Source organism: Melospiza melodia, chromosome 2 (assembly GCF_035770615.1).
Source record: "Melospiza melodia melodia isolate bMelMel2 chromosome 2, bMelMel2.pri, whole genome shotgun sequence".
NCBI lineage: Eukaryota > Metazoa > Chordata > Aves > Passeriformes > Passerellidae > Melospiza > Melospiza melodia.
Window position 1 is genome coordinate 19,699,773 of NC_086195.1, and position 27,138 is coordinate 19,726,910.

A 27,138-nucleotide genomic window follows, 5' to 3' on the forward strand; every position below is an offset into this window, starting at 1 on the left:
ACATTCACCTTTCAACTCAGAGCTGGAGAAAACACAGAATTTAAATTTAGAGCACATAATCTTGACTGTTCTTCTGTGAAGATGAGAATGAACATAATGTTGCAGATTCTCAGGAAAACAGTTTAAATAAAATGCTAGTGCTGCTTTACATTCTGCAAGCAGGACTGCAGATAAAAGTTCTTTCTCAGCTTCAGGCTGAACCAGCTGAGGAGAACAACAATACAACTCCTTCCTTCCCTGCAAGAGCCTACCACATCTGTCTCTGCAAAGGAGATCTACGTGAGATTTACAAAATCTTACCTCATCTTTCTGCATCCTCATTCTCTAGAAAATCCCTCCAAGTCCGCTGGTTTCACTGTAGTAATTAAGTGAGAAAATAATTGGTTTTCAAATGGCATAGAATTACCCAAATTATTTTGACCAGAGGTCAAAGTAAAAGGGCACACAAGTGTTAATTCTGGCAGTGATGATAAAGGACCAACAACCTCAACCATACAGGCACCAGGGCCTCCTTCAGCTGCAGCTGAAAGACAACACCCAGCAACTATTAAAAATTTTTTTGCTAACTTGTTCCAAGAGCACATCACCCTGAAACAACTGCTTTATCAACATATAGCATAGAATAAAAACAGCAACTCTAGAACAGCTGAACTTACCTATGTGCTGATCTTTAGAATCCAAGAACCTGTCATTTTAAAAAAAACGAGGTGATCAACAGAGGCCCTCAAAACTAACAGGTACAAGGTTGCTGGTGGACAAATGGAGTAAATCAAGACACAGCGTGAACACAGTGCCCAGATATAATACTGCACACATTTTTCTTGTTCAGGTAGTACATTTCTAGTTTATAGTTTAGTCAGCAGTTTTGTTAACTTTCAGAACCCTTTCAATTCATCATATATTCAAGCAGAGACAACAAAAGTTCACAAGATTTGCTCCTATACTCAGAGCTGAACAAACAGTTGCATCATCCACATGACCTACTAGTCCTCATAGAATCTTCACTTGGTTGCCTTAGGACCAAGATGAATGGACAACTCTTTTCTCTCAGAAAGCACTGGAAAGAAAAGGGGGAAGGAGTGTAGAAAATCTGCTGTCCCTATCATGCATCATTTTAAACTTTTGGCTTGTGAAACATCGGGGTTTTCCTTCAAGATCCCTCAAGAAGCATTTGGAGCTGCAAGTGCATTGGGACCTGAAGGGAGCCAAAGCTCGCTCTGAAACTGGCAGCCCATCAATTATCCCTTCTAATCCAATGAACCTTGACAGCTATAAATTCTGATAAACAAAACACATTATTACGTAGCTGAAGATACGTGTAAGACAGTACTTTGAAGGTACCATCATGCTGCACAAACTTGAAAGCTGTCTCCTGGATCTTCTAAGACAAAATCCAAGGACACATTCATTGTCCGGTTGGACACAGCTCTGAGCAATGTCTTCTAGTTGTCCTTCTCATTGCAGGGGGGTTGGCCTAGATGACTTTTAATAGTCCCTTCCAACCAAAACTAGGGCAGAGAGGCCTTGCAGACAGACCTTTACAAATTGGCCATCACCTACCATATGAAGGCAATGATGGGCACATGACCATATCTTGGGCAATCACCAACCATATGAAGTTTAACAAGGAAAAGTGCTGAATTCTATATCTGGGATGAGGAAACCCTGGTTGTGTGTATAGACTAGGAAATGAGAGGCTGGAGAACAGTGCCAGGAAAGGGACCTGGGGTTCCTGCTCGATGGCAAGTTGAACATGAGCAGCCCTGAACATGAGGCAGCCAGGAGGGCCAAACCTGTCCTGGGGGCATCAGGCACAGCATGGCCAGCTGGGCAAGGGATGGGATTGTCCTGCTCTGCTCTGAGCTGGGGGGCCTCACCTCGAGTGCTGGGGGCAGTTTTGGCCATCGTAATATAAAAAACCCCTCAAGATATTGGAGAGTGTCCAAAGGAGGACCACAAAGGTGGTGAAGAACCTTGAGGGGAAGCTGTATGAGAAGCAGCTGAGGGCACTTGGTCTGTTCAGTCTGGAGAAGAGGAGACTGAGGGGAAACCTCATTGTGGTCATGAACATCCTCATAAGGGGAAACAGAGGGGCAGGTACCAATCTCTTCAGTCTTGTAACCAGTGACAGGCTTTCATGGAACAGCATGAAGCTGAGCTGGGGGAGGTTTAAGTTGGACGTCAGGAAAAGGATTTTCACCCACAGTATGGTTGAGCAATGAAATAGGCTTTTAAAGCCTGTCAGGGTTCAAGAAGTCTTCAAACAATGCTCTGAGGTGCGTGGTGTGACTGTGCAGGGCCAGAAGTTGGACTTGATGATCCTGATAGGTCTCTTCTAACTCAGCTCATTCTATGATGCTATGATAATTCCATTATTCTAAAACGTGATGTATAGCACAAGCACAGCTAGTGTGACAATAATCTGATTTATCATGCCTTTAATTTGCTTGCTAAAGAATGTGAAATTAACCTGTGTCACCAGCATTTGCTGTCATTAGTTCAGCACTATCTTGCTATAGGGATGCTCAAATGCTTCCTGACATGTGAACTTCAAAGAGCTGACACGACAGGGACCTTGGGTAAGGAATCCTGAGGGAGGAGTGGCAGCTCACCACAGATATGTCACAGCCTCAGTCTTCTTCAAGGGGAAATGAGAAAACAAACAGAAAGGGCTTCAATCACCTCCTCCTTAATCTCTGACAGAGCAATCCAAGTAGACAGGAAGAGGAGATGACCACACTGTGGGAACAGCTATTATATAAATATAATATACAGCAAATATACAGCACATATAAATACTCCACAGTCCTGGAAGCTTCTGTGAGTGACAGTAAACAAGCTGTGTCAAGACAGAGGAATTATGATAGCACTCCTAATTTTGTGCTGCCTTTCTTATCATGCAATGTTGGCATGGACTACCATTCCAATGGGCCATTTTCCTCACTTAAGCATTAAAATACTTTCACCAAATTCAATACTATACAATTTAAGAAACAATTGTCTCAAAAAAGGGGGCATCCTGGAGTCATCCCATGTCTGCCTTCAGACCAGAGCAGTCCCTATATATAAATCATGTCCATTTGGGGCAAAATCCCTAGGGGATTTTAAAGAGGCAACATTTCTGTAACTGCTCATCCAGGGACCACTAAAAGCATAACATAACACATCAATACATCTTCTCTAAGAATTAAAAAGGGAACAAAAATAGTCTTGGAGCTTTCTACACTGATTTCAAAGAGACTTCAGCTAAGTAGCTTCAAAATGACAGTTCTGCTTTAGTCTCCCAGATTAGCTTGTTAAGTCTATGAGCATAACACTGGAAATAGCACATCTAAAGTAATAAAGCAAATAGATGCAGACATGAAATTTGGAGTTCTCTCCCAACAATAAACTGAAAAACAAAACAAACAAAACAAGAAAGAAAAAAAAATGCAAGTGGCTAATAAGATTGCAGGGGTTTTTTTAATTATTCTTTTCAAAATACCATGTATCACACTCCTCAAGCTGATGCAGGCAAACTTAAGTCTCAGAAAACACTTAGGAGAAGACTATACTCTTGAAAAGTCTCCTAATTTAAGTGGGAAGCAGTTGCACATCTGTCAACAAGCCTTTGCAATCTAAATAGCTACTGCCATCAAGGAGACCAATTTGCAAAATTTAATCAACACCTCCGTCTCCTTACATAGTTCCCATTAGTGATTAGTTTCAATACTACCTTTGCTCATCACACAATGTTTGCAATTATCATTAAAAATACATAATTTGTAAAAGTACATATAAATTTATATATATTTGCAAACTAGCAATCCTACAAATCAGCATGACTATAAAAAAGCAAGAAAGACCATAGGAACATGCTATATGATCCACAATAAGACACAACTGCTGTAGAAAGCATGAGTCTCAACTATCCAACATACCTGCACAGAAACACAAAATATTCTTCCTGATTCATGAAAAGCACCACTGGTCTTACAAACCAAATACACTGGTTAGCTCTAAATAGCAAACCACAATTTGGTTTTGCATTAAAAGTCCTCGTGCCAAGCACAGCTTTTCCTAGTCTTTTCACTTCTCCCATTTCTCTCCTCCCTTTTGGAGCCCACAACAGGCTGAAATTCCCATTCTTTATTCACAAGCAGTCTAACAGAGTAAGGCACTCAGAATTAACTCGTGTGGCCTCGGTATTTCCATGGCTTGGGATCTGCCTCATGGAGCTCAGCCACATCTTAGAAACAAGGTCTTCATTTGTGCTCCCTCTTCTGGCTTTGGGAGCACACAGCACAGCCACAGCAGGGTGACACGGGGACCACCCCAACAACACAGCCACCCCTGTCTGCAGCCCCTCCTCCCCAAAACACAACGCAGAGCCACAGGGAAAGCATCCACAAGGAAAGCATCCACAAGGAAAGCATTCCCAACCTGCACACTGCCACCTGCTGTGGTGGGACATGCCACCAGAATAACCCAGATCAGAACTCATGGCAGTGATTTATATTATTTCACCGCTCAGAACAGCAAGGATGCAACTTCCAAAGAGGGAACAAAAATAGCTTCCAGCTAATTTTTTAAGCCTATCCTAATGTTAATTTTAGCTTTGGAAAACCATCACGTGTAACAGAACGCAGAGTCCAGCACCTTCCACAAGGAAAAAACCCAGTGACATTAAAGGCTCATATTTAGATATGTCTGGCATAAGAAGCTTTAATTTTCAAGCTTAGAATGCATTTTAATCATTTGTATATTTATTTTCATAATAAAAATAAGGAATTATGTTATTTAGCTGGACTGTCTTTGGCATCAGTGAAGTCCAGGGAAAGGAAGTGGGGGAAAAAAGCCAACTGCACCATAGCTGACTGTTCCAGCATAATGTTGCACTGCAGTGGAGGTCTATTTTGAGAAAACTATAGTTGCCAGCAGCATAGCCCTCTTAAGTCATTTTGGTAGAAGTTGTCAAAATACATGTTCTTTGGAGTCTTGCTAGATTTGGAATACTTTATCTGACCTTATTTTACAACAAAATGAAATTTTTTTACTAACCTCCAATAAAAGTATTTGAAGAAATGTTAAGTCTGGATGAAAATAGAGTAAGTAAAATAATCTACAGTTTTCTCAGGACAAGGAGGATAACAAAGTGGGACTAAGCAGAGGCAAAGTTGAGTGAGGAAGGGAGGAACACAGTCTTGGTATCTTTGTACATAAGAACAGCTTGGGAATGGCTAATGGAATGAGATGGAGAGAAGCTGCCAACGCTGTTGGCTGTTGGGACCCCTAAGTCTCATCTCTTCTCTGCATGCCTGTGTTAGAATGAGGGAATAAAAGTCCTGGATAAACCCAGGAAAAGGGACTGGAGTCAAAGGATCCCTTTCCTAGGCAGCTAATTATAACTAATTAACAGTCAGACATTATATTCTTCCCTACTCCATTTTCATTCTTGTATTTGTGGCAGAGTTCTTTCTTCCTGGAATATCCTAATGCCTGGTAGTCAGGAGCAACAGATGTTGGCTCAGATCTCCAGCCTTCAGAGGGGATATGAAATGCACAACATCCAAAGAAGGGCAGAAATTCTGCAACACCATTGTGCCTAATGATATTTTCTACTAGCTACTGCCAAATGGTTTTCCAGATCTGCTCATCAGGGACATCTGGTATTCTGTATTAGCCAACATGAACTGGTCTGGAACATTCAATAGCCTCAGGAATGTGGTGTAAATTTTCATACCTAAGGATGCTTCTTTTTGTGATAACAAAATTACTTGGACTCAAAATTACTCTGTAGCTTGTGGAGGTCACCAAAATTTTAGGTTATATCACAACATGGTAAATGGGCTCTATAGTTCACCTACACACTTGCTTCAGCAGCTATGAAATCTCATTTGGCATCCAGCCTTTTTAGTTTCTGGAATGATTTGTCCAGTGATTCTGCATGGTCTGCAGACAGCTTCAGAAATTGTGCTTATGAACTCTCACAGAAGTTGATGTATGTGAAACTAGGTAACAGCAGTTCACTTTGGCATACCAACTAGAAAATGTAGGGACACTCAAGAGTAGGTAGATCATCTCTTGCCCTCCATTTTGTTATTTATTCTACAGTTCCTGTAGACAAGGGAAGATTTAAACTACTGAAGAAAAAAAAGAACTGGAGAAATCTAAACATAAATCATCATATTTTCATTTACCAACAAACTCTCATCAGCTGACCAACAGCATGTCTTCCAGATTCTCATCACTTTATTTACTGTTTATCCTCTCCAAGTGGAAAAATGGTGATAGAATTCAATTTTTTTTACCAACATATACAGACTGCTACATTCAGAATATCCTTCTAAATTACAGTTTATATTATGTGCTGTGCAGCCCATGGAAGATGGATGAGAAGACACTTCTCCCAGTGAAGCATAGGAAAGCTTAAGGCTGGTGTTTTCTTTGTGGTAGCAATATGTTACCAACAAATACAACAGAACATTTTCCAAAGTGCTATTCCTCATGACACCCTCTCCATACTAAGGTGAAATACAGCTGAAATCTGTAGCAAAGTGAACTTTGACCCTTTTTGCCTAATTTCATCAGCTACAAGTCAAATTACACGCCACAAAAAACCGCAGATTCTAATTTTACGCTAAATCAGAGTATGTTCCAGAAAAATACAAGCCTTGATGGTATTTATGGCTTGCAAAGAGCACAAGTACTAAATAGGCATTTATACTGAATGCACACATCGATTCATAAAATTTCCCCCTCTTAAGTCTGTTTTGTCTTTTCTTCCTTTTTTTTTTTTAACTGCTCTGGAGGTCGAAAGTTTTTGATGAAATAAGGGTAAATATCAAACCCATGCTTTACCTCACCTGAAAATTTAGTTTTGTATCCCTAAGAAAATCCCCTTTTTGCATCAGTTCCCAAATATTCACCAGCATGTGGAAGTTCTTCCTATCCCCCAGCACTTATTTTTAAAAACAATATCTGAAATATTGTTTTAAAACAATATCTACGTGTAATGTTCCAGGTGAGCATGGATTGTCTCACAAGATCTTCAAATCTATACCCCATAACAGTGGAAACTAAGCAATCCTTTAAAAAGCACTGCCAAGTCCATCCCTTGGATGAACAGAACACTATGGTTTCAGAGCCTAGCACTGAATGCTGATGGGTTTTCTACAAGAAACTCAGGAAAATATAAGAGTTTATTTTGCAAATGTTTAAGAAGTTAGAACCCAGTAACATGAAAGAAAAGCTACTTCCAATCTACTGACAGACATGTCATTGTAAACATTTTCAGCAAAAGCATTTCTCCTGATTTTCTGAGCTGTGGAAGTAAAAATCAGAAGAAGGGGAAAAAATAAAAAAAGAAAATAAACAAGGAAAAGAAAAAAGCCTACCAGTAATGCTGTTGGAGTTCCCATTCAAGGGAGCAGACTCCTGGCTAAATCCAGAATAAAGTGATCTTGACTGCAGGTGGTGCACTCTTCTGTCACCACCAAGAGCCACTGCAATCAATCAGAATCACTATAGGAACGTGGGGCAGAGGAAAGCAGACAGTTTTAAAATCGAAATGTAAAAGGTACATTTTTAATTTGAGCATGGATGTTTTTAATTATGAACTAGAAAGGTATATTTTAGGACAATTCCACATGGAAATAACATGTCCTTTAGAAAATTCTTGATGTCCAATATCTACTTGGCATAATGAAATGCCAAAGGTGGCCTTAAATTTCAAAAATCAGCTTGAATTTATTGCATCTTCATGTGGAAGTTCAGTATTCATTAGCTTATAGATTACAGATACCAAAATCCTAGTTCTAAGAGGAATAAATAGTAAAAATTTGTCTAATTGCTGGGGTTTTGTCCTACCCCACAATCATGAACTAAAAATAAATGCCCAACAAACCAAACAATTAGAACTGCTGGCTTTTTCTGGAACAAAATTTTCTCCCAGGTTTTCTCAGGTGACAGTTTAATTCTGTGATCTGATCTTTACATTGAGCCCAGTGTCTGGTCATTACACAGGTGAGTTTTCCTTCCAGTGGACCACCAGCATTATCACTTAGTATATGTATATGTTGATAAATATCAAAAAATACTTAACAAGTCACCAGGCACTAAGATGCAGAAGTACCTTTCTCAGAGGTGAAATAGCACTTTATTTTTGTACTGTGAAACAACCACAACTTTCAATACAACAGGCCTAAGCTATGAAAGTCTAACTTGAGAATGGAAAGCCATGATCTTTACCTCCAAAATTACTGTTCTTTTATATAACAAAGACTCTCAACAGATATTTTCTAGGAGCTGTATGGTGAGCTGAGCAGGCACGTGTACACAATGATGCATTCACAGACCCCTAAATCACCAAACATGCAACTCCATTGCCATCATTAACACTGGATTTTTCGGCAAATTATTCAAAACAGTTGCCAGACTAGATTTGCCATTTTGAAGAATAGACCATGTAATCTTTCAGTGTATTACAAATCCCTGCTGAAGGGTCTGCCAAGGCTGGGAACCATCACCTTCAGAAGCAGCAGAAATAGGGAAGCAGACTCAAGGTATGGGTGGCAGGTTTCCTCTCCCCACCCAGCCTGGCAGCAGTGGAGGCTGCAGCTCCGTGCTGAGGATGCTTCATTTATTCCACTCAGGTACACGGGGCAGTTGTGGCTGGTCAGACACACTGAACTGGCACCTGGGACAGGCAGGTCCTACCAGATGAAATTAGAGCTACAGTTCAGTCTGCAAAGAAAGTTTTGGCTGTGATTCAAGCTGCACTGTTATTTACTGAGCAAAGAAATTATGTACGCAGGGTCATTTGGCCTATGCAGGGTGCACAGTCCGGCTGGAAGGAGAAAAATCCACCTCGTGTCAGTTATAAGATCTGTGCTGCTCAGCTCAGAAAGAAAAAAAAGGATGAAGACAGAATAAAACAATTGCATGTATGTGAGAAACAAAGTAGCCATGCTGTACTTACTTACTCAACTTTTGCAAAGACTACAAAAAATGAGAGTAAAGTTTCCTTATGGTTTCACACAACACTAAACAAGCTTTACAGCTTCCTGCCACTGTTCACTGAAGGCAGAATCACCATGATCTTCTAATGCTCAGAACTGCTCTCCCTTGAACATAAATATAAATGAAAGTCTAAACCACATATTCCCCCAACACCTTTAAAAGCCAGAATACTGGACTAATAAATTAATAAAAAAGAGATCTGGACCAAAAAGGTGTCTGTTGTGGTCAGAGTGCTCTTACACACTCATTCCTGTGCCCCTGCCAACAGTGCCAAGCAGCCCAATCACAACAAGTGGTGAGTCAGCATTAGGCACTCACTGTGAAAGGGGGGAACTAGCAAAAAAAGCTGCTCAAGTTGGAAACTGATTGGAGGGGGATGGGGGAAAGGAAGTAAAACAGCAAACCATACCACTGAAATTGAGAGACAAACTGTTTTCTGCTTATCATCACATTTGTAGAAGAAAAAAATGAATATTTTGAACACTGAGTAGATTAAATGTCAGTTCTTATAATTGCGGCCTGGTAAACAAATATATACAAATAGTACTGGTAACATTTTCTGCAGCTCAAATACATTTCAGCCATTTTGGAATAACACCCAGTAGAACAGGTATTGTGTCCTCTAGTTGGAAAACTGTTCATTGCAGCACTGAACTATTAACTGTTTGGAAAAAAAAAAGAAACTAATGCTGTTTTACCTTCTACTATGAAAGAAACATTTTAAACATTTAGCATCAAAACAGAATTTCTCTTTTTCAGAACCAGCACATAACATGAGAAAATGGGATGAACTCTGACATTAATGGCTTAAGAACACTAATGTAAAGGAAAAAACAAAAACATACATTTGTCCAAGGCTAAAGAACACGATGAGATTTGGACAAGCTTTAGAAAACACAACAAAAAGCAAATCAACAGTCTGCTATTAAAGAAATACAAAGTATTTTTACTGATATGAAGGAGAAGGCTTGCACTGACATTGGAAAGAGTGAAATTCATCCTTTACCCTTTACAGAGTAGGCTACTATTAAAATCTATTAAACAGTCAGGGCACCAAGTAGCACACACAGATCCCATGGACAACTTGAATCCAACAGGACAACTGTGGAAACAAGAGGCAGGGGCAAAGAATCTGCCAGCTTTCCACACTGCCATTTCGGAGCATCCCTGTTTAACCAGACCTTCACAGGACCTTAATGCCTATTAAAGCCAGCAAAAGACAATAACAATAATCAATGTCTTGCTTTGAAAGAACACACCTTCGTATCAGTAAACAGATATGCAACATATTCAGCATCAAAAAATAAATATATTGGAAGTTTTTTTCTCCAAACATGCCAACTAAAGAAAAACAGACTTGTATTCCACTGTTCATATTCCACGGATATTACTTATAAAGTGGTCTTCTTTAAGACATGCTAACGGTAAGTCACGCAGATGCATGATGTTAGCTACCTAGGAAAAAAAGTGCAAAAGCTACAGTAATTTTGTAGCTTTTTTTTGTAATTTGTAGTTTTTGTAATTGTGCATCCTGAGAGTACTTCTTTGGATATACTATATTTTTTTTTACAATAAAACACCCAAGCTAAAAGAGCTTTAGTAGTCCTAAATTAAATTTTTTCTATGAAATCATTTGTTGTGAGGCTTTTTAGATTTCTCCTTTAGATGTATCCTTCAAGATCCCCATCACCACCACCATTTTTAGACCACATATTCAATGATGTGATAGAGTTGATGGATAAACATTGCAAAGTATAAAAGTTATCAACAAGGAAGGGGGCTGATAAAATGCCATATATGTATAAGAAATGACAGAAGATACAGAAGGAAGAGAAAAATTGCTGCATGGAAGATCCTCAGAGTTTACTACTGCTGTTGCTAAAAAAGAGAAAGCCATGTGGTTCAAAGCGTAATTAAAAACTCAGATTACTTATGCACCTATAAAACTCCCATTTCCAGTTTCAAAATGAAGAGTATTTGAAAAGCAAGCCATTAGTACTCTCCAGTTATTTTTCTGTGGTCTCAGAAGTAGCACAGACATTCTATACTTGCTTCTGTAAGATGTTCTTTCCAAGTTCAGAAATAGAGCATTTGAAAGAAACCTTTTATCTCTTCAGACAGCTTCCAGAACTTGGAAAATACATCCATGCAAAGAATATAACTGCAAAATTGCTGCTAGGAATGAACACATGTTCATTATTTAAAAGATAACAAAAAAAAAAAAAATTTAAACAACCTCTCATTTATCCTGGATAGTTCACCATCTACAAGCAATCTAAGAAAATTAATCCCTTGGACAACCACACTCCTCTGCTGCCTAATAAAGCAAAAATACTATTAGAAATCTGCTTTTAAAAACAACAGGAAGCCAGTTTCTTTCGACTGCATGGCATGGTAGCAAGGGTGCAATACCTTCATACATCAGGATGTGCAAGATACACAAAGCTGCATTTAGCACACAGAACCTGTACTGGCTCTCCCAAGTGCCAAGCAAAGCCAAGTCAGTTAAAGGCAGCAGAACAGGCTTCAAAGGCAGGAAATGACAAGGAAGCAAGAGGAACTAGGAAAGATCTGAGGAATTGCAGAGGGGCTGAAGCAGCCTCTCCTCACTGCAAGCCATCTTTTGCAGAAACTCCCCTTTTCCTGGATTTCTCATACGTGGGGCTCTCACGTAGCCTCCCCACTCCTCAGCTCCCAGAGGTGCCTGGAGAAAGGTTTCACCTCCCTGTTCTCCCACAGCACCACCCGCCACTAAATGGGGGGCAATGTGATAGAGCTCAGCAGACACCAGAAGCTCCATTTCCCCTTCTCCCCTTCCACCTCGCTGCCCAAGACAATATGTATGCTTCAATCACTTCTGCCAAGCCAGTTTAGATATCTATACCAGCAGAAATGAAACAAACCAAAACCAGTTTTCCAGTGCTTTTAGTCCCTGAAGTAGCTCACCATGGTGTGAGACATAAAAGGCTGCAGGGGACAGAATGGAAAAATGAAAAGCAAAAGAAAATGGAAATCAGACCCCACAGCCTCATTAGGTCTTCTGCCAGTAGACATTACATGAGGCTGATCATATTACAGAAGTGCCCCCTCAAAATGCCTCAGAGTACCTTAGTTCTACTTCTTCCCCATGCCAATAAAAAAAAAAAAAAAAAAAAAAAAAAAAAAAAAAGAAAAAAAACCAAATGCCTTCTGGTTTTTTGGACTTTTTAAAAGCCAAAATGAAACATAAACACATTCCCCAACACCTACATATTTTGCAGTCAAGTTATCTGCATTCAAAGAGGGGGAAATCACAGGGTTCACCAGTGAACCAATGCAGGGGTTGAGCTTCACCCTAAGAGAAGGCACCATCCTGAATGCAGGGTCTCCAAAACAGAAAATACTCAGGGAGTCAAAGACCATCTTATTATTTCATGTGTTGAGTGAGATCAAGCTTAGCCACCAGAAACCCCTTAGAGAGTTAAAGGACTTTCAAGAAGAAACTCAAGACATTAGAAACCAAAAAAGTTTTTCTGTTCCAATGCTGAAGTGAATTCTTCCCTTTTTTAAAACAGCAGTCACACAGATTACAGCACATCTCACCAATTAATTCAAACAGCCTTATGAAGCAACTGAACTTCTACCCAGGCAACAATGTAAGTTCACCTTCACAAAAAGATCAGCTAGTCTTGAACAATTAATTCAGTTAACTCAGGCAAATTAGCCCTCACCCAATACAACATTCCTTTAATTCCTTTCTCCAGTTTCTCTCTTCCTTCCTTTGCCATTCCTTCCCTATTACACACTGTAGCCCAGACTCACCTTGCCTTCAAAGCAGAATAGTCAAGTACAGATAATTCCCCACATGCAGTTTTTCTCTGTCCCCCTTCACTGTGTGCCCTGACAGAGGAGAAGGCACTCCTTGTAAACATGACAGGTAACACACAATACATTATGCAAAGCAAAGACCTAGGCAGGTAGCCAATTTCATGAGAAATCTATCTGCCACCCTCACTGGGGAAAAAAATTCTTCAAACATAAAAATTAAAAATTCAGTTAACATCATCTGAGGATAGCAACAAGTCAAAAATAAAAAACAAGAAAAGCAGATGCCTTTAAATAGCAACTTTCATATGATCCAAAACCTAATGCCAGTAAAAAACCTGTGAAACTTGGTAATTTCTACCTGAACACATGTACTACATTTTGACTTATCAGCCACATTGTACAGTCAAAACAAAACTTGTCTTTTCTGATAAAGGTGCACAACCTGTTACATACTGCAATGTTAAAGAGACAGCCCACCCCTTTCTAGAGTGGGTAAGGCCTTGACAATATTGCCATACATAACCTTAAAATTTTTTTTCTTTGTTTTTTGCGGGATAAAGGTTTGACATCACAAGCAAAGAAAAATCACAGGATTATAGAATGGTTTGGGCTGGAAAGGACCTTGAAGATCAGGTCCAACCCCAAAGTCTGAACTTCAGCCCTGCTGGAGCAGGCTCTGCTGTGCAATTACAATCTCTGCTGTCTCAAGGCTCCTGTCATGGATGCCTCAAGGCTTGTCACAGCCTCATTTAGAGTAAGTCAAAGTCAGTGCCATCATTCAGGCATTCAGGTAATGAAGCATCCTGCCTCTACAAATCTGCTTAGAAATGGAATCTTTCCAGATTTCTCCTCCAGTTCTCTCCTGCTCTATTTCAGTCAAACACAGAGCACAAGCGAAATAAGGCAGCTCGGCCTTGTAACACATGCCTGGCTGGTTTTACATGGCTGGTGCCACTGCCAGCACTCCTGGTAGCATTGACTGCCATTGAATAATGGGCATTTTGCTTTCCAAACATATGAGTACTGCCAAATCCAGAGGAATATAATCACAAATTCAAGATTAAGAACAAACAGTGAAACTGCAAAATCTATAAGCAACATAAGCAAAACCTTATGGGCTGCATAATGCTGGAAAAGTATTTTAAACAAATATGTAAGCACTTTCATGAAAAAGGTTGACAGTTTGTCTGAACAATTAAAACTCAATCACACACAACATTAATAAAAACCTGCATTCTAAATAAGGTACAATCAGTACTGCAAAGTTTTACAAATAGCGATTTTAGATTTTCTTCTTAAAAAACATTAGTTTCAAAAATTATGTCTTTTCTCTCCCACTCCCCAAAAACAAACAGAAAGGGCATATGCAGAAATTCTGAAGAACAGAAGGGAGACTTTTTTGGTCTTTTTGTTTGTTAATGTAAATCACTAAATAGTTTTGATCAATCCACAAATACATACCTTTTTGTTTTGATTATCTATAGATACAAAAATAGTCATAATACCTTACAATATCCCAAGTCTCTTTCCCTTAAAGTTTCCAAAAATTCATAAAAATCCAAAAATAAACTCTATCAAGAGCCAGATCATAAGAAGAGTCATTCTCAGCATTTGACTCTAACATACAAATATTCCTTCTTAGTCTTCACCGCCTTCTTTCTATTTTTTGTATATTTTTTTTAACCAGCAGTTTGCAAAATCTTGCAAGATATCCATCTATTCTGCAGAGCCTTATCTCCCCACACTCTCATAGCTGAAACTGATACCTGACAAGTCCCCTCACTAACTTTATTATAATTTAAAATGTTGGTTTTTAAAACTAATGAAAAGAAATGTCTCAGCTTGTAGCCAATAATCAACCTCTTACAGGGAGTTTCTGTATGCTCTGAACTAAAGGAATGCTGGTAGAAACTTCTCCCACAGCAGGTCCTAATTTAGATCAGAAAGACTTTTGAGTACTGGAGTACTTTACATCTCTAGCTCCAATGTACTTTCACAGGTTTAGATTTTAAGCAGTGTGGATTTCACTAGGATTTGAAATGCAATTACTTACTGATATTTATACTGTTCCACTGTTACTTGTTTCATTTCCAGTCAATTGAACGATTATCAGAAACAGAGTCTCACTTATTATTTTAAAGGTCTTTAAGCATACCTTCAATAAATGTGCAGCCTTTTCACTTCACAGATTTCTTCAAGGTATGTCACAAAACTAGTCATTTTATTCCTAATTATAAAAAGCAGCTTTAAATACAGTTTGGTATTATCAGAAGTCAATTCCTGTTCAAGCATGTCCCTGTAGTATTTAAACACTGATACTTTATCAGCACCAAAAGTTTCCATAACGTGGATTCATATGGGTTGTATGCACACAGTCATGAAAATGAGTAGTTCATGTACCTGGATGGTCTTCCCTGATTTAATAGAGCTATTTGTGCATGGCACAGTTGGACTGGAATCCAAAATTACCTTCCCTTTTCTCACATTTGATTTTTGCATTATTTGTCTACAGCAGATAGAGATCCTTCCCAGATGATGGCTTATTTTATAAAAGGCTCCTGCATTACTTTAGTCAATTCTTTGCCCCATCAGTCAGATGCTAAGTTGTGAGAGATCTGACATAACTGTTGGGAAATGCTCTCAAGAGCAGTAAAATACCCCTTCTGCACCACATTATGAGTGGAGCTGACACCATGTATTATCCTCTCATTATTTCAGGTCATGGTTTGTATTCCCTATGAACAGCTTGGTACACTTCCACAATGATCTAGAATGCTGCAAAATATGGAAACTTATCCTCATTTTTTATTACTGCTATGGTGAGAATTTTTTTCAATTTAACTGAAATTTCCCACGTGAATCTGTCAGGCTGAAAAGCAGGCTTCTCAAAAATAAACCAACCAACCAAATCACATCAGGAGCAAGCAAACCTTCTCCTCCCTCAAAAAACTAAACATAAACTGTAAAATACCTCAGGCTTTTCCTGGTACCAATGAAATAGAGGCAAAAACCCACAAAAAACCCTCTTCTGTCTTCTCACACCATATAAAAATTTTAACAGAGTGACTTAAACATGCATACACAAGAACTTTGGTGCAGGCTACAATTGTAAGAGAAACTGCCCTGAGATTCTTGATTCGGACATGTCACCAACAATTTTACACTACAGATTGAAGTCTTCCAAAATAAACCAAAAGCAAACAGAAAAGATATCTTCCTAGAAATAAAAGCATTATATTGAACCTGCACATTTTGATTTTTCTGAAATCAAAGCATCAATTCTCAAAGTTTGCATTCCATCTTCTTCAGTAATTAGTACAAGAGGAGAAAGAAAGCAACACTTTGGGCTCATTCTCTATTTTGTTTTTTGCTTTCTCAAAAATTTCTGGAGACAATGTTGCTTCTGGTATAGAGAACTTACATATTTAACAGAGTTGCATCATCATTTACTGGCCACTTGACAAGTTTACAACAGTTCATAATGTAAGGAGTGGTTTTAATAAATCTCTAAACTGCTGAAGTCACAATGACATACAACATTACTAGCATCACAAACATTAAAGTATATGTCTCTATTATGTGTGTCAGCTAAGAAAACAAAACAGACAAATAAGAAAATATATGGTAACATTCCTATATTAATGTTACTAGGCAAATGTGCCATTAAATGTAATGCAGTCCTCAAGGAAAAAGGCTGAAATGAATTATTGGTTATTTGAATTATCATCCTGTATAATAAAATCCTTTTTGGAATTAAATTACCTCCTTTGAACATGAAAAGGATAATCATAGGCTTTCTTACTGAATCTTTTGTAAATACTGAAAATAACTTACAAGCTACAATATTGTCATTTCAAAGAGTACTCATAAAAATTGTTCCAAAAATCATATGCAAAACAGCATCAGTAAGTTAATCACACTTTCAATTGGCTCTCCATTAACGCAGAGTTTTTTTAAACTTCACAGGAAAATAACGACTTAGCAAGGAAAATCACAGAAAAAGAAAGGTGCTATTCTGATAAAGACAAAGAAACATCCCAAAATATTCTTCAATTAATTAAAAATTTTTAAAAAACAAAAACAAAAAAATCACCTCAAGAAAACCCCAAAAACACAAACAACAGGCTAATTTTGGAACTTTAAATCTAAAAACATATATCTGCTTGGCTGAACAAAAATAATTAAATCATGAAGTCAAGCAACCTGATTCCCTAAAAAAAAACCAAACAAACAAAAGAAAACCAAAACAAACAAACAAAACCACAACAGAGTTTAGTAGTCAGAAGATACAGGCACAGCTTCTAGTCTGTTACATTTTAAGGCAGATCTAGGAGAGAACCTTTCACACCAGTATGGCAGGACTAATGACAATATCTGGAGAGAACAAAACTGAGCACAGGGCTACAAAGGCTGGAAAGGGAGAGAACAAATCAAGGCTCCACATCACTTTAGGCTTCTTTCACTTTTATCAGCAGCAAGAATCCAAAAGATCAAACATCTGTGTAGGTACCAAGTCAGTCTACCTGAGTAGAGATGGCCAGCTATGGAAGGATAAACACAAAAGATAAGAATGTGAGATTTATCCACCCCAATGGAAAAGAACTTGGTAAGAAGTTTCTTCTCAGTTAGAAACCCAGCCTCAGGTTTAGCATAATCACAGCAAGAAAATATATTTGACTGTTCTGTGAATAGAAGAGCTTGCAGGGTTAAGGGATTTTTTTTTGTCATTGTTTTAAAGCCAATTCTAAGGGCCTGGCTAACAAGGACGTGACTATTCACATCCTATTTTAATGGAATAAATTTAAACTCAAGGATAATGGATGGCAATGCTAAACTTGAGCAGAAAAGTAAAGATCCATGTAGGACAAATTTACCTACCCCATGTGACAAACTGGCATGGCTGTTAAGGGCAGGTTCAAACCTTCCTGGTATCCCCCTGTTTGATACAAGGGTTTAACTCTCCAATTGTTATACTTTTAATGGCTATAATAAAGTCTCAATTTCTACTTTCCTACCCCATACTGCAGGCCTACATGGAGGTTTTCTTTCTGGTGACAAATTACTCCTGAGCTCAGCACTTCTCCCACAAATGTAACTGTGTGACAGAGATGTCCACCCTACCCTCAGCAGTACTGCCACAGCTTAGAACCTGACAGCCACTCATGCAGACAGCCATGTCATTTTCTCCTTAGTGTTATCTGGCAAAGCTACAAAAGAGGGCACAGGAGCTTTGCATCCCAGCTCTGGAGGGTCACTGCCTCACTCAGTCATATTCAGGTGACATCCAGACAAGCATCTTTCCATATCAAAGTTGTAATTCCTGCTGTGAAAGCTCTGAAATAGAACTGACCTCAACAGACATCACAAAAACAGTCATTCCCAATAAAAAAAAATCCAACTAAAAATATATTCTATGAATACAGGCCTAAATTCTCAATAACTTCCATCCACTATTCTGACCTATTGTTTCATAGTTCACCTGTCCAGTATTGACTAGAAACTTGACGCTGTGCCCTTTTCTCAGATTTACCTTGATCTGGAAACAGTTCCATGTTCAGAACAGCAGCACCATCCCTCCCCCACTGCCTATACCTATGCTCAAGACTCACCACTCCCACTGTTTCTCCAAGCAGCTGCTAAAAGCAACTGGGAGAGAATACCAGGTAAGACAGACTTCTGAACCAACCTCAAGTGTCAGCTCTGCACCTCACCTATGGCACTAATCCTCCATCCCCAATTACAGATGCTACAATACCATCCATGCTTAATGCTGCCCACAGTACAAACATATTCACCTGCACTAATCCTCCATTCCAAATTACAGATGCTACCACACCTATGGCACAAATCCTCCACCCCAAATTACAGATGCTACCACACCATCCCTGCTTATGCTGCCCATGGTACAGAAACATTCACCTGCCTTGTACAGCTCCACATCAGGGGACTGATCCATTGAACAACACTTGTCAGTCATTCTCTACACTTGGACATTCATCACAATAAAAGGTGGTTGTTTGTTTGTGGTTTTTTCCCTCCAGAGAATGACACCCTAAGATTTATACCAAAACATTTACTGCAGACCATTACCAGATTGGTGAATTTCCAAAACGGAATGGGGAAGAGGCTGTGTCAGTGTGATCACTATTTTTGTATGGTATTTTTGGTTTCAGTGTCTGATGGGTATCTCCAAACTTTCAACAGAAACTTTATCATGAAGGATCTGTATGTTTATGCATAGTACACAATGTGACAGACCTACAAAGTCAAGGAAAGGACAAGATTACCAGACATCACATTTGTCATAAAACCGGTCTGGCATTCTCTGTCATTTCTGCACATAATCCTTTTCCAGATTATGTCCATATTTTTCACTTACCCAGAAAGTATGGACAATTGTTGAAGCCATTGTAGAAGCAGAGTCTCTAAAAGACCCTAAACACAAAGGTATCACATAAAAAACACACATAGATAATCAAAATATTAAAAATTATGTATGCTATGTAAAATTTTATATCCAGTAGCCACCTTCTAGGACTTTAAGCCTCATCTAAAGCTTCTTCCAGATAAAAAATTTTACATGTTAATTCATCAAGACAAGATTTAAATTCTTATCAGACCCATTAAAATCAAATAATGACTTTAGGAAGCATTCCTACCAGTAGTTATGTATAACAGAGCTTAAGTGTGCCACTGCCTGCAAAATCAAGGCTGCAGACTAAAACTGTAGTAAAAGACCTGCAACTTAAAATCAGGAGATCTGACAAATAAACAACAAAATAAAATTTAAAATAATTTTAGCACCAACCATGTTCAAAACAACTTTCTGTAGGTAATCTGCCTGTAAGATCACACGCTCAGTTAAATATTTTCTTCAGAGAGGCCTTTCTTCCTGCAGCAAACAACCAGTATTTTTGGGCAAACTAGTTTTCCAACCCAAATGCACAAAGGGACTAAAACCTGGGGTTTACACTGGAAGTGTCTTCTTCATGAAGCTCTCTTAAAACTGGAATAGACACCTGGCTGTAACCTAGGTAACAGCAAGTAAAGTCAAGTCCTGTGTAAACTATTATGTCTTTTAACAACCGGAAAATTAGAAATAAAAAGTGTAGCTCAGTACAGAAAGCATGTACTGCAATCTGCAAGACAAACACAGTCTGTAAGTATTTCACATCCTTAAATGAAGCAGAGGCAGATACAAGCTTTAAAACTTGCAATTTCATTTCAGAAGGAACCTTCAGGTTCTGCTGAAGAATTTCTATGATCTGTCTTTACTTAAATGCAAATTTTAGCTCTGTCTTCAAGTATGCAGAAAGCTACAGATTTTGTACACACCAAGAAAGACCCAAGCTTACAATATACATATCTAAAACCTACTATGCACCTGACATAATAAAATTTTTGAATGACACATCCCTTTCTCTGCCTTTGATTCTAGACCGAGTGTGACGTGAAGACCAGGGAGTTTTTCTAAAACATCATTTCAAAAAAAAAAAAATTGAGAAGGTCACACAATTCAGTTACCTGGAAATAAGTACCATACAACATGACCTATTCCTTATCTACATGAGCATATTTTCCCGCTCCTCAAAGTTTCTGCTGTAGTTCCTGCTGCTGCAGCTCTAGCGGTATCAGCCAGTAACACCACCCAAGGCAAGCCGAGGGGGCTGCTTGTATTGTCACTGTCACATGGTGTAAAATTGCTGGGAGCAGGATGAGACAATGATGTGCTTGAATGACAGCAGCTGTTCTGTGCTGGCATGCCACAAGCAGAGCTGTAATCACAGCCAGGTGCAATGGTGGGAATTTTGGGGGATAAAGGCAGTGCCTGCACCTGTGGCACTCTAACTTCTAGCCGTGCAATATTTGTTCTTTACAGACCATCTGTCATTTTGACAAGCTCCCTACCTGACCATCATGGGAGCAGCCACCTTTTTTATTTCCTTACCAAGGCCTTTCTCCCTTTTGTACACCGTCCAATTTCTGCCTCATACGTGCCTCATAAACAGAAAAGGATATGGTAACTATGGTGTAGGAACCAGTGAATCATAAGAATTTGAAACACTCCTAGTTACAGCGATCAAAGCTAAATCCTTTAGGAAGATTATCCACACCAGAACCTGAAAAAGAAATGTGACTCAAGTACTTTCATACTGCATCTTTGAGATAAAGCACAATTCCCGGTGTAGCTGCGAAGGGCTACCTCCACTTAGGCTGAACTACGGTGGGAACATTGTAACAGGGGCTGCTGTGCCTCTTGATCTATCTATGCAGCTCCAGGCCTGGCAACCGGCTGCGAACGCAACAGTCCACAGCCTGAGACCGCAACTCTGAGGCCATTCAAGAGAAGGTTTATTCGGAAAACAAAGAAATAGAGAAAAACAATACAAATCAACCACATATTTAAACAACGAGGAGTACGAGCCTTACAAGCCAGGGATGAGACTCCAAATCCACTCGCGCCCCTACGCCCATCACCGTGCGAAACGGCGGAGGGGCAGCGCTCACAAACGATGCGAGTGGCGACGATTTCGCCACTTCTCCAAAAATGCGGCTCCCGGGGGAGCCGGTGTGCCCGCGGTGCGGCGGGAGCGGAGCGGAGCGGAGGGCAGGGACCCTTCCCGGCGGCGCGGCCCGGCCAGGCGCTGCTCGCTCTGGGAACTTCGCCCCCGCTCCCGCGGATGACCGACACCCGCACCGCGGCCACCACCCCCCAACACCAGCACACCCCTCAGCGCCGCCACCGCGCCCGGCTCCGGCTCTGCCGCCGCTTTGGCATTTCCAGGGGCACTCCGGCCGCCCGTTCCGGCCGGCGCCTCAAGGAGGGCACCGCTCTCGCCCAGCTGCGGCCGCAGTTCATTGTCCGTTCACAAGGGAGAGGGGGATGGATGACCCATCCCGCGCAGGGACACGGGCACGGCCCGGGCAGATACCACGGAGAGCGAGCCCCCACCGCCCCACGCCGACACGCCGAGCCCCGCCGCCAGAGAAGTTGGGAGCGGCTCGGGCGCTCCCCACGCCGGGCAGCCCCCGGCAGCCCCCATCCCTGCCTGCCCCCGCAGGGCACGGGCAGCGGGACGCCCGCGGTTCGCGGAGCAGCGGCGGTGGCGGCACACACCTACCCGGAGAGCTTCCCAATCTTCACAAAGCTAAACACATCCATCCATGCGGCCGGCTAGCTCTGCCCGTCACACTCACTCACTCCAGCAGCAGCAGCGGCGGCGGCGGCGGCAGCAGCTCCATGTCGGGAGAAGGTTGCGTCCAGCGGCAGCAACAGCCCTTGCAAAAGAGCAGGAGCCGGCGGAGACAGCGGCTGCTACCCCCCTCCGGCGGGGAGCTGGGCGTGCAGCATCTCGCAGGACCGGCGCTCATCTGCGCGCAGCCCTGCCCCCGCTCCCCCCGCCCCGCTCCGCTCCCCGCCTGCCGAGCGCTCTCCCGGGCTCAGTCCGGAGCGGAGCGGGGAGCCCGGCGGGAGCGCTGCCCGCAGCCTGCGCTCCGCCAGCCGGAGGGAGAGGCTGCCGCGCTCCGCCGCCGCTCCGCAGTGCCCGCAGGAGGGAGGCGGCGGGGTGCTGAGGAGAGCGCAGGGCGTACCGGGGTGTCTGTCCCTCCGGCCGGCCGTGTGTCCGCTCCGCTGGGCGAGCGCAGGGCCCGCTCCAGCCCGGGCGAGCGCCGATCGCCGCTCCAGCCCGAGGCGGCGCTGCGGCCGCCGGGCCGAGCCCGGGCTCCCCTCAGGGCCTGCCGGAGCCGCGGTGCCGGGGAAGGAGGGCGAGGGGTCCGGGTGTGAGGGGCACGGCTGCGGACCCCGGGGCAGGGAGCGGAACGCTGGGCGAGAGGGGAAGGGGAGCCCCGGTAAGTAGGAGGCGAAACCTCCCTCCCCAGCCCGGGAGCGGCACCTGGGCCTGGCAAAGCTAAAACTTGGGAAAGCAGAGAGCCGTCTTTGCTTCGACGATCACACTGCTCCATGCAGTCCCCGAGGGTGAGGAAGGCCTTTTGGCTTTCAGCCCCCGCGCTGAGTGCTCAGCAGTGGGGACCGAGGACAGGCACTGGGCTGAAATCCACCGCTGGCTGTTGGCACTATCCTGTGATCCCTCTGTACATGCCAGGAAAGAGACCTGAACCGACGGCGTCCTCGTTGTGGCAGGAACATGACAAGGCTGGTTTGTGGCAACATAATTAAAGTCAAGCATTCTTCATACCACATCTTGTGGAAAAATGATAAATCTAGGGCTCCTGACACACGAACAAGAACAGATGCATTGCCTCATGTCCTGCGTCAGGCTTTAAATGAGGCACTGGAGTTTAGCTCTCTATAAGTTTCCTCTGAGCAGAACAGGAAGGCAGGTGAAATTCAAATTCATCTGCACACAAACTTCTGCACTGTAATACAATAATTCTCAGTATGGGAGCAGATTCTCTCCACTGAAGTGTTTTCATTTGTGTGTTTGTTCTCTGAATGGATTGGCATGTGCTTTACTTTGTGCCTTCACTGAGTTTTAGTCTCTTCTGCAGGCTTGCACCTGCACCCTCCCACCAACCAACTTAGGAAATAACAGCAGAGCTCAGCACATATACTCCTGCAGCCAGATGAAAACAATGCACTTTTTTAATACTAGAACTTGTATTGGTAAGAGAACAAAAAGAACAGGCCGTACTAACACAGTATGAATTGGGTTTCAAACTATTCTTTAAAACAATAGCAACAAAGAATGATTGATCATCTATTTATGTTGGGAGAACATTGAACTGGCAGCTAAAAAGCACTTGCTGGCCTAGCATAGATGTAAACGGCTTGGGCATATTCTGAAACACCATATGAAATATTTTATGCTAGTGCATCAAAATATTTATGTGGTACTTATGTGTGCTCTATTTATTTATTGTTATACCAGATTTTTTTAAAACTGCAGAACCCGTGCCTGTCATTCGCACTGCTCTATTGATTGGTAAAAGCTACAAAGATAACACAGTTTCAGCTGGTTAGAAACTGATTTATTTATAAATCTGTCATTATTTATTTATAGACTGAGGAGATAGGCCAAGATCCTACAAAGCTAACTGAAGTTGATGAAATGATACACCATATATAAGATTAAGCACATATGTTCCGTATCAAACAAGGTTCTTATCTTGAGCATTTCATGCTCCAAGGCTTCTCACATAAAGGTGCTGTAGAGCATAGTGGTGAGTGCCAGAAAAATGAAGAAATTCTAAGGGGTCACTGGAATTTCTGTGATTTCAGGGTCTTTCAGGAAAGGCAAATGTGATCCTAGGATATCCTGGCTGAAGTATTTCCAGTAGAGATATGTAGAAAAGCAGAAAACATAGATCAGATCAGAAATGCCATACTCAGCTTATTCAAAAAGTACATTTATGAAAATTGAGAGCAGGTGCAGGAATGTTAAAGGTAATGAAGAGTCTTATGACAAGAAAGAGTTTTGCCTAGCAAAACAATGACTAAGAGATAAAAAGGATTGTTTATAAACATCAGTATTGTAAACACAGGATGTGTACCCAAAATGGTAGGCCTTTATGAAAGTCATTCAAATTTGAAATGAAGCTGAAATTATCTCTTCTTTCTTTGGCTTTCCAAATAGATACATGCCATATTGCAGTGCTTATAGTCACTTTTATATTTTTGTTTTCCTAGGCAGAAGCTATTGCTGCATTGCAAATCTTCCAGAATGCCTGTGGAGATACTCTTGGACCAGCCAACGTGCTGGAGGTCCATTAATAGCAGTATCACAGGAGCCTTACTCCCAGATGTGAGACATGAAAAGAGAACCTGGGCAAGTGTCCTTCCTACTGTGCTAAGTGCTGTGCGTTTTGGAGCTGTGCAATGTGAGAATCACACATGGGGAAGGAGGCTGGGGTATGAGAGTGAACCTTGGTTCATGGTTCTTTGGCTTCTGCTGTCATAGCAACTGGATACAAAACTGTCAGTCTCATAGTAAAAGATTAAAATTTGCCTACCCGAAGAAGCGAAGGGGTGGGCGTTGTTCTCTTTCAAGAGTGAGTGTTGATATGTGTAGTTTGGACTGGCTTTGAAGCCATCAACTGTACATTGAAATAATATTTTGGTATTTTATCTTCATTTGCAGAAATATCAATTAGACTGTGTCATGACTGCACTCTTGCACATGCATTTATACCTTTCAGTTACTACAGTGGGATTGTTCTCCGTAACTACCAAAATTTCAGGACCCAGCCCCAGCTAGTCATACCCCACCTCTGCGGTGCACAGGTACTTAGAACTCCAAACCATCTCTTTCTAGGAAAAGTGACATAAATTGCCTTCTGCAGGTGCTTTGTTTTCTTTGTTAACTCCAGTGAGAGGAAGCACAGATGCCTGCCCTTGACTAGAGGACTGTCTAACAGATGACTGAAGTCAGGTGAAGTAAAACCCATTTGAATGTGACAAAGGTACATGTAAACACTGAATGAGAACAGGCAGCCAGAGACAGCAAACCAACATGTACTCAGTATCTCAGTAACAAACAGTAATTGAACATGAACATTTCTAATCTGAAAGTAAGAATCTGACATCGGTTCCTGGCTTTTTACAGTTTTTTTTAGAATAGCATAGTAAATATAGCTTTTTGAAGATGCTTTGTTACCATGTACTATTATCTTTATGCCTGGCCAGAGTAATCAAGTTAGGACACTTAATACTAGTGCTTTGTGTAATCATAGATATCCTTATGTAGACTGTGGGCGAATAAAAGCCTTAGATTCATATAGTATGGCAGTTTCATAGGGATTTTTAGAGAAGGAAATCTGTGTCATTTTATGATGCTCCCTGTTCTGAAGGAAATGGCAGACATATGTAATGCAGACAGGAATGCTATACTATCTAAAATTTAAAACCAAGTAATCTCTTAAACCAATCACTGTAAAGACTTAATTTTTTTGAAAACCCTGTTGTTTTGCTCCTAGAGAATCTGCTATGAAGATTGTATTATATATTGTATATATATTTACAATGGACATGAAGAAACACTTATTTTTTTGTTCCTGAGTTCTAAGGTTTTTTATTTTTTCTTCTGAGGCTCTAAATAATCCCCAGAAGAAGATGCTTTGGGATTTCCAGGATACCAAGCAGCACAAACATTTAGCCCTGCAGCTGGACCAATAGCATCTCTTGTCATTTATAAGATGCATAAAATTTGATCCCAGATAATTTAAATGAAAACAGGTAGAATCCTAAACCTAACACTTAATATTTAAATGCCTCTGTAGGTCTCACAGAAGTTGTCAAAGTTTTTCTCAGTGAATTAAAAACTCAACACTATAATTTTTTTAAGACTAGTCAAGTAGGGGTTTTAATGATTTGGAATCTTTTAAAAGATACTTTAAAGTGCTGTGTCTCATCCTCAAAATGGTTTAAAATTCATCAAGCTGTAATGTTTTTTTTTTAGATAAGAGCTGAAGGTTCTATGATTTTTTTGCAGTGCTTGATATTACTCATATCCAAATGGCAACAATGTGTAAAGAAATGTGATAATAAAATCCATTGAGTAAGGCGGTGGTAATACATAGCTGGTGATGCAAAGTTTTAAGGGAAGATATTTAGATATTTTGTCATTGTGATCTTCTACTTACTGATTGTTATTTCTAAAGATAGTTGGTTATGATTCTGCCATGTAGTAAGTCCTATAATACTCTGGGTACTTGTATTTTAAACTGTTACATTCTTTTTTTCAGCCTTGAGCCTTTGAAACAGGCATTTTTTTAGAATAGATTCCTATATCCTGGTGCTTACCAACACTGTACAAGTCTATATAAAAACATTGTAATCATTACAGATTTTCTCCATGTCTGTATTTACAGCATTATTAGGAAGTCCCTCTGCTTGTGTTGAATCTGTGCACCAGTTTCTACCTGTCATTTTTTGGCCCCTGTGTCAAATAGAGCATTTTCAGGCCTGTTTTATAATTGACCCATACAGAGTGTTAAACCCTGTAGGTTTTCAATTTTGCTGAGTAATTTAGTGTGGTGGACATGGTAGATCAAAGTGCAAAATTAGATCATAGATAGAAAATTTAAATAACAGATAAGATTTTCTTTCTTGCCAAATAAGAAAAAAAATCTAGAAGCCTAAAGGATACTGAATTGCATAGAACAATATAAGCAAGAATATTGCAACCGATGCAACAATTCTGCTGAAGCCACATATGCAGTCAAACCTATATAAGCAATCTGTTATCAAGACAGTTAACAAAAACTACTGGTTGTTATTATGAACTGAAAACTTTTGCAGTATATCAACCCTGTAGCATTAGAAAAACACCATTAAATAGAATATTTGTCTATGCTGCAATACACAGATGAGCT

General features: G+C 40.7%; 1 protein-coding gene across 3 annotated transcripts in view; it reads right to left on the reverse strand.

Moving 5' to 3' along the window:
• The window catches only part of FRMPD4 (FERM and PDZ domain containing 4), a 291,048-nt gene extending 268,875 nt beyond the window's left edge, over positions 1-22,173 (reverse strand). For all 3 annotated transcript variants that reach the window (XM_063183398.1, XM_063183384.1, XM_063147715.1), the window contains exon 1: positions 21,930-22,173. Coding sequence is in view for 2 of the 3 variants with exons in the window: in XM_063183384.1 (XP_063039454.1) it covers positions 21,930-21,970 (41 nt within the window). In the remaining variant the exon portion in view is untranslated. The remainder of the gene's footprint in view (positions 1-21,929) is intronic.
• Positions 22,174-27,138: the final 4,965 nt, after the last annotated feature.